This window comes from Patiria miniata, unplaced genomic scaffold, assembly GCF_015706575.1.
Source record: "Patiria miniata isolate m_02_andy unplaced genomic scaffold, ASM1570657v1 HiC_scaffold_16, whole genome shotgun sequence".
In the NCBI taxonomy this organism is placed as follows: domain Eukaryota; kingdom Metazoa; phylum Echinodermata; class Asteroidea; order Valvatida; family Asterinidae; genus Patiria; species Patiria miniata.
The window spans coordinates 18,056,610-18,065,791 of NW_024037054.1; the positions used below are offsets into that span (position 1 = coordinate 18,056,610).

The 9,182-nt window shown below is 42.0% G+C and overlaps 1 protein-coding gene across 1 annotated transcript; it reads left to right on the plus strand.

Moving 5' to 3' along the window:
- The first annotated feature begins 1,467 nt into the window (after positions 1–1,467).
- On the plus strand, positions 1,468–7,587 carry LOC119723271. The gene is made up of 4 exons (XM_038193836.1): positions 1,468–1,594; positions 2,360–2,453; positions 6,572–6,655; positions 7,436–7,587. Exons 1-4 carry the CDS (start codon positions 1,499–1,501, stop codon positions 7,585–7,587), a joined length of 426 nt encoding a protein of 141 aa, XP_038049764.1. The 5' UTR covers positions 1,468–1,498.
- Positions 7,588–9,182: the final 1,595 nt, after the last annotated feature.

Sequence of the window (9,182 nt, forward strand, 5' to 3'; positions counted from 1 at the left end):
TAGCTCAGCTGGTTTTAAGTACTCCAAACTCGAAAATGATGATGTTCTTTTGCTAAACAAAAGTTGGTTAAAGTGGTCATAATTGTCTCAGATGTCACCACAGAGTGTCTAGAATCCAAGGGTTTTTCAGGGCTCTTCAGCGGGCCCCCACCCCCACGCCGTTTAGGCTTCGCACTCGCATTAGTTCTGATCAAGAGACAGTGCCACCTCCACTTTTGAGAAGCAATTGACGCCCTTGGTGCCAACAGGCTTTTAGAGCTAGGACCCGGGTCCTGGCCTGATTTGTACAGTGCGTTGTACCTTGAATTTGGTGCCGGTGGCTAGAGCGGAGTAGCGGCCTACGGAACACTGGTGCCTAGAGCCTACGAAACACCTAATCCGGGCCTGATGTTTTGACCAATCACGGTTCTGATTGCAGCACTCACTAATATAATAATAATATCCTACAGAAGTTTGCCCTACATGCACGCTTGTAAATGGTGTGCTAGTTCACTGACTTTGTCAGTAGGTTTATAAATCATTTTATTAATAATTATTACTCGGTCATATTTTTACGCCAGTGTGGAAATTGAAGACCGGGACATTTCAGACCGGGTAATTTCAAACACTGTAATATAATTTCGGGTAAGTAAATATTCTGAATCCTATAGAGAAAAAAAAAACTGAAGTCACAATTTGTGCAGTACAGCTAGCTTATTCCACTGGAAACATGATGGACAATATGCATCTCACACGGAGATCGCTTTAGGGGCTATAGTGAAATGTAATCGGCAACTTTTTTTCTGACATTAGGAAGGGCTGATGCCGCTTCACAGAATCTTGTGTAAGAAGTACGCATGGCATTATGGGTATCTCATCAGCAGCGCTGCATGCTACGTCACAGGTCACGCAAAATCTATCCCATGAGAGCTCGAAGAAATCAGCCCTTCCCAGCGTCCTGTTTGCAGGAGGGGGGGGGGTACGAGCGAAGGCGCCCTACATCTGACAGCGCTTAATTGTATGACAAACTTTAATATGTAGGATATTCTGGTGTAGTATGTTTCTCGGTTCGAGTATATGCCCACCGCTGCACCTCTTGCACTTTGGGTGGCATGGGTGGCTTGTGCGATGTGGTCGGCAGCCATAGGCGCCTTTACGTGCCAGCGGCCCGACCACGTTGTAGCATACCAGCATAATTCAGCATACCAGCTGCGAGTAAGGATGATTAGCCTCCCAAATTATTATTATATTAACATAAAACAGTTCATTGGAACTGAAGAACAAAGTACCTGGCATTTAAAGATGTATTACCTTGAATGGCATTTAATTACTCGAAAGCTATTGCTTATTCGACAAATATAATAAAAGACGTTTACATTTGCATATTAATGCAAAAACAAACCGACTCATAAATTATTGAGTTATTAATAAACAGCATTTATACGATACACATCGGTGCATGGTCCTCAGGTTTCACATACAATTTGGCCAGAGCTGTTAAAACCGATCAGTCGCCAAAATGCTCCAAATCCTGCTTGCATGTCTGATGCTTGTCGTCAGTAGAGTGGAGAGTAACTGGAATGCCGAAGAAAGCGATTCATCAAAAGCAAAAATGGTAACTACAGGGTGAGTCAAAAAAAGCGGAAACCAAACCCCAAAACTATATTTCATATTTAAAAGAAAAATATGTAGCACCGAAAATAATACTGACTGGAAAGCCAATTTCATAAGCTACTTTTAGATGAAAAATGACTGAAATTGCTCCATCCGTTCAAAGAATATCACCATTTAAACACAATGACCCTTAAACCTCTTTCGTCAAAAAAAGCGATTTCAAGAATCGTCGTCCAAATTGTCTTCAAACATCACCAGCGATAAAACCTCAGTTGAAAAGTAAAAAAATATTACACAGAGTCTTTTTAAAGGTCCGTCTTTTAATAAAGTGGATTTTAAAAATAATATGTTTGCCTAACAAGGGTCATTAATAAAGATATTGTGTACTACAGTTGTTGACAGTTTTGAAACAAGTTTTCTTTGTTGTTCCAAATAGTCAGAATACACAATAAATTGCTCCTTTTTTTGGGACGAAACAGGTTTTATGTTTATTGCGTTTAAATGGTGATATTATTTGAACGGATTAAATAATTTCAGTATTTTTTCATCTACAAGTAGCTTATGAAATTGGCTTTCCAGTCATTACTATTTTTGGTGCTTCATTTTTTTTTTTTTTTTAATATGAAACATATTTTGGGGGGTTTGGGTTCCTCTGTTTTTGACTCACCCTGTACATGTATTCTCCTGCCGCATATTGTCTAACGTATAAAGTCCCAACAAAAGAAAGTTACATTCCCTTCTCTTTGATTTTCCCACCGCCAATCAGGGATTCAGTCGCATCAATATGACATGCAACGACGCTGAGGATGTGTGTCAACACTGTGTCATAATTCCCCTCTTTGGACAGGAATTCTTAACAGGTACGTAACTCATAGAGACGTTAATTAAGCCTCGGGCAACTTAAATCTGTCCGTGTAACGGGTGAGTACAACCAAATGAAACCAAAATGGCAGAAACAATTTTTGAATGAAGTTCAAGTTGCCTGTAGCACATTCAAAATCTAGGATATGAAAACCCAATCAATAAGCTTTCATTTAAAATAAGAATTATTGAAATCACTCGTGTAATTTTTCGAGTTTTTTTTTTTCAAGAGTTTTGAATACAAACACCGTTTAAAAGTTCTGTCCATGGATCACAAAAAAAAGGTAACACCGGTGTTTTTTCAGCAAACGAACGCAATTTTTATAGGGATGCATGTGAATTGTTTTGGTTTTGCTGGAAGAATGCTTAACTTTTTTGTGATCCGTGGACAGAACGTTAAAACGGTGTTTGTGTTCCGAATTCTGTAACGTGAAAAGTACATGAGATTTTAGTTATTCTTGTACTAACAGAAAGTTTATTGATTGGGCTTTCATATCCTAGATTTTAAAAGTGCTACAAGCAAAACTGCATTAAAAAATTGGTCCTGCCATTTGGGTTTCGTTTTTTTTTCTAGTCACCCTGTAGAGTGATTTTTAAAAAATCCACTAAAGGTAACAGGCCAGAACAAAGTATGCGCAAAGTACTAAGCATGAACATGCAGTTGTGCGATAATGAAATAAACAATATTTTAGCTGGATTGAATTTTGTATTTTCGAGCAATTTTAAACATTAATTTCGAACGATTACAGTACAAGCTCTCAATATAACAAATTGATCATTCTTGCAATATTGTCCTCCGAAAGAAAGGAAATAAAATAAAACAAAAAGTTATGTGGCGATGGCCAAGTCTTCAGGAGTCGGACTTCCATATAGAACTCTTCCGGACTCGGTACACCACACCTCCTTCCCTGTCCATCCATGTACCTCGAAAGTCAGGCACCATAAAGGGGGAAAACGAGGTGGCACCCTAAGCCTTGCTGCCGAGTCAGCAAAAGAACCCCGTACCTATACGCAGATGCCAACCTGGACTTCGCAGACAGTCCCAACTTGTGAGTCAGCTTACCGACCGACCGAGCTAACTGCAGTTGGTAAATGACGACGGGAAATTAACACTCTTAAATGACAGAACCGCGGGCATCGAAAACCAAAAAAATGACACCAAGCAGGTTCGAACCCCTAACCCTGGGTCCGTTGTCTGACAGCTTAACAACTAGGCTGTTTCAGTAAGTACTTTTCTCTTTGCGTATAAAAACATAATCGTTATTTCCGCAGTGGGAGGGTTACTTTGTGTTTCATAGCTGCACGAAAGATGCATCGGCATCGTGCTATATACATGAATGCTGTTACGTAACTCTTTTCTGCAATCATTCTTATGTACCGAGCAGTTGACTATTCAGTCACTACGAGCAATTAACCTTACCAAGCTCGTTCTTATTCTGTCTCATCAATTATTATTTCGCGTCGCGTGTCTTTTGGCTGGCACTGACATGTCACTATGATTGAGAGAAATTCTAGCAAGTTTCCCCAACCTAATTATATTTATATCAAACTACTAACCCGTTTACAAATTTTTACAAGGGATTTTTGGTAGTCTGATTCTATTTCAGTCCCTTAGCTAGCTTGGGAAACTTCATCTTTTCTTGTACTTACGCTTAGTCTAGGGAATGATGCCATTATAATACAATGTCACATTAACGTCAGTCGGTGGCATGATTAATCGTGACCACGCGGGGGCAATGACGGCCAGTGGCGTATATCTGTGCTTGCGAGTGGGTGGGGGGATGGGGGATGACCAAAATCATAACATTCTGGCTATTCACAACGCAATGCGCCACAAATGTTTGCCATGGAGAGTCAGTTTTTGGAATTACGGTCGACAAAACAAAGCCGATTTGAATGAGTGTCATATAAGGCCAAAAAAGTATCCGGTTTCTGGTATAGAGCTTGCCCAAAAAGTGGTGCGGCGACGCGCTTTTTTACCTGATTTTTTTTTGCTTCAAATGTCGGTTGATGACTGCAAAATGGTGTCCGACTAAACTTAGTGCAAATGGGAGTCCAGAGAGGCCACATTAAGCTTATTCTCTATCGTAACCCATCTAAAAACACGTTAAAATTGTGCAGCAGCAGGATTCCAGTCAAACCAGTGAGTTTGGCGGTTTTGAGACATCATCTTTCATTGAAAAAAAAACGTTTTCATTTTGCCGACGCGCATGGCTACGGCGACGCGCGTGCATACCAGAAACTGGAGACCTTTTTTTGGCCTTAAGTTACTTAAGCTAAGTGGTTATAAATTCGGGTATAGCGTTCTGGCCGCCTTACTAAAAACACCATATTGGTACATAGGGAAAAAAAGGCAAATTTATACTTGAATCATACGCTTACGAAACTACTGACCGGAAAAACTAATAATTTCAAATGTCCCGCGCTGCAAAATTGTCGACCATCTCCCACACCCCACAATGCACTAGGAAAAACTAACTTTCCGTGGCAAACTCTTGGTGGCACATGAAACGCCCGAATTGCCCGGCCGTGGGCTTTCGAAAGGGGGGGGGGGCTGGACACCACATAATACTACTGGGCACTCGTTATCAATTATGTATACTCGCGCTTACATTTTTGAAAGCTTTTTGTACTTTGTTTCTCCACTTTCCAGTACTATTGTATACATTTTATTACTTGGACGTTCGGAAAATACCTCAAAATCCTCATTGTTTCCTCATCAGGAAAAAAGTGGGGAATGATTCAATAGCCCATCCCCGCGGTCAAAAAGTGTGGGGGTATCACCCACCCACACCCGGGAATTACGCCCCCTGATGATGGCGCACTGAGCCAATTCAACGAGCCTGCCACTCGCATGGTCTTTTTTTCGTGTCCGGTTGCCATACGCCCTTGACTCAAGTCTATGGTCATAAAAAGGCATTTGAGATGAAACTAAGCAAATGCATGAACCTTTGGCGACTGAACGATCTAAATTGGGATCGCATTGTGTGCTTAACAAGCGAGTATAATTTTTACTAACACCTGTGTTTTCGAGGGATGGTTTTCCATCTCGAGAAGATTCACAATCTTGTTAATGCGCGAACCGGAAAATGTCCCTGTCTCAAAAACTAATAATAAAAATATGTGGCTATAGATATTGGGAGTGGGGGTACAAAGACGGATCCAGAGCGCACTTTTGTTTGGGGGGGGGGGGCTGTATAATTCAAACAAGCCAGGCCAAACTGGTATTGGTCCTAGCTCTAAAAGCCTGTTGGCTCCAATTCTCGAGGGCGTCATATTTTTTCAAAGTGGGGGTGGTACATAAAACATGTGTATCTTGATCGGTACTACACTGCAAAAACTATGGTGTTAAATTTACACCATTAGTATCTATATAGGACCATCTGGTGTTAAATTTTACTGGTGTTGTCACATATAAATACCGAATGGTGTTAAATTAACACTACAGTTTTTGCTGAGTAATTGTTCGAGTGAGAAGCCTAAACGGCGCGGGGTTCGGGGCCCGCTTAAGGGCCCCTGAAAAAAATGGATTCTAGGCGCCCTGTGGTGCGATCCGAGGCAATTTCTGACGACTGCATTTTGGCACAAGATCATCATTTAAACATCTTTTTCGAGTTTGGAGTCATTAAATCAGCTGTTCCGAGCTATAGAATCAAATGTAGGTTACATATTTTTATTCAGGGACGCAAATCGTTGGGGAACGATATCAGTCACCCCGTTCCCCACCGATTGACGCCCATGGTTGGCACCGTGCTTCTGAACGACAGCCTTTACACGTACATTTTATACGCATACATGCTGTACAGCGTCAGTTGGTGAAATCGAAAATTCCGAGAGAGACCCTTAAACTTTCTTAAAACTTTTATCTGCGCGTGTGGGTGTGTGTGGAAGGCCTATATGTTTTATGGCACACTGCGGTATTTTCGTAGGCCCTCCCCAAATTTTTCGTAGGCCCCCAAATTTTTCGTAGGCCCTATGCTATGCACAGTGCCTACTGTGCCTGTTAAGTAATCCGGGCCTGGTAACCCGGATATATTGCCACCAACGTTTATAGAAGCCGTATTGCAAGTTTTCTGTAAAATAAAGCCCATGTAAATATTGCGGTTGTTCTTTGCAGTTGTCGAATACACGAAGGACCCTTACCAACTCGAGGTCAGTGTCCAAGAAGGAAGACAATCCAGAGACTGGACCTTTTCTCAAGGTAAGTGCGCATTGGTTCCTTTACACTGGGTTTATTGGGGAATCGATGTGTTAGCAAGTTCGCGGCTACTGGAAGGACCCATTGCTTTGCAAACACAACAGCCTCGTTTTTATTTCAACTGGGCGGTATCCTTATATTACATTTTTTGGATTGCTTTTGGTCTGGTTCCTCCCCCCTCAACCTTAATGCCTAGGGCGGCCCTGCCAGTAGCACTTAGACTTCCGACGACACCGCTCTTTGGATTGGGTCGTATAGTCCGACGCCTCATATAGGTCCGACGCCTCATAAGTCCGAAATTTCGGACTTATGAGGCATAAATTCCGCTCATAGGTCCGACGCCTCATGTCGAAATTTCGGACTTGTGAGGCATAAATTCCGCTCATAGGTCCGACGCCTCATAAGTCCGACAATGGACAAACGCTGTTTCGGACTTATGAGGCGTCGGAGCTATGAGGCGTCAGACCTATGAGGCGGAATAAATAAATTGTTTGCCTCATAAGTCCGACGATTCATGAGTCCGAATTTCGGACTTATGAGGCGTCGGACTTATGAGGCGTTGGACTTAGTAGGTATGAGCGGACCCCTTTGCATCCAGGGGACACACAAACCCTTCCAGAATGACAAAGTTGCAATCCTCAGAAGAATTGGAATATGGACTACTTAGAAAATGAAACCGGAATCGCTCTAGAAAAATCGAGCCTATGCATTATGGGCATACTATTGACATTAATTCGCTGGCTAATTGTTAACCAACTTCTTTCTTTTCTCTGTAATCTCCAGACGACCTAGCTGGAAAGTATCGGTGGTGCGAATCCGCCTACTCCGAAGCCAGTTGGGACTACGACACTCATGGAGATACACCATTTGCTACGAAAACATCTTTGATGATATCTCCGTACCCGAAGATTGCGCTAAGCCTCTTGCCGTCGTAACGCATGAAAGTCACTATTACGACGACGAGTACGCGATCAGCAGATGCTGTTTTGCCTGCCCTAGTTTGCATGGTTGTAATCAATGATTAAGTCATCACAAGTCATAGCAAGCAATTGTGCGGTAGACAAAACATACTGGAGTCGAATTTATTAATTCAACTTGAAATTATTGCCGACTTCCGTGGGACTCTTTTTTGTTTTTGGGTTTCCCGGCCCACACAAATTCTACCATTGCCGATTGTCTGTTCACCTAACCCGAAGGCCACAACATAGGCGACACATATTATATATAAGCTTTGGCAAGGGCGGATCCAGGGGGCCCAAAAAAACAATTTTTTTTAAGTGGCGTCGCATCAAAGGCAGGCACTGCGTACACCACCATCTATTCCTCCTAAAGATTTAGTTAAAGTGGTTAGAAATAGCCTCAGATTGCACCACAGAGCATCTAGAATCCAATTTTTTTCTGGGCCCTTAATAAGCGGGCCCCGAAACCCAAGCCGCCTTTTTTTCGAGACACTTTTTGGAAGACCAAAATTTGTTTGGCGCCCCCCCCCCCCCAAAAAAATTGTGTTCTCTGGATCCGCCCTTGAGCGTTGGTTGCTAAGATCAGCAAAAATCAGCCCCGTTCCTATAAGGCCAAAAAAGTCTCCGGTTTCTTGTATGGAGCTTGCCCAAAAAGTGGTGCGGCGATGCGGCTTTTTTTTTTTTACCTATTTTTTTTCTGCTTCTAATGTCGGTTGATGCTGCAAAATGGTGCCCGACTAAACTTAGTGCAAATATATGGGGTCCAGTCAGTCCACAGAGGCCACATAAAGCTTATTCTCTATCATAACCCCATCTAAAAAAAACACTTAAAAATTGTGCTGCGCAGGATTCCAGTCAAACCAGTGAGTTTGGCGGTTTTGAGACATCATCTTTTATTGAAAAAAAAACACTTTTTTTCATTTTGCCGACGCGCATGGCTACGGCGACGCGCGCGCATACCAGAAACCGGAGACTTTTTTTTTTTGGCCTATCGAAGACGTTAACCTGGACTTTGCAGATAGTCGATTCCAAACTGGCCAAACTTATGTTCACCCTTAAGTTCGATGAAGCATAGTGTTTGTTTCAAGATAATTTAACAATATTCCAAAAACTCACCTGCAATATACCTTTATTAATTTGTTTTCGACTGGTAGGCTTTTTTTTGTGGGACAACCAGTATGTAGAGCTTACCGATCACGCTAAATTACTGTGGTCAGATATTATCAAAAACTTCCGTTTACTACTAACCAACAGGCTGTCTGCGACTTGTGATTTGACTTGTGATCGGCTTGTGACTGGATTACGACTCTGCTCGTTTGACATATTCGGCCCCATCAGGGTCATATTTGGCGAATTATAAAGGGGCCATACTTTTATTACTATTGCTTAAGTGGGATAGTTTGGGGAATTAAGTGCAAATTATAGGCTACGCTATGAAACAATAATGTGCTACCAATTTTCGTGCTACATAAGTATGGGAGATTTAACAAGCGTTTGGTGTTTTTTTTGGTCTTTTGTTTCATGTAGTTATTTCGATACTCATTTCCACTTAATGGATAATAGATAATCCG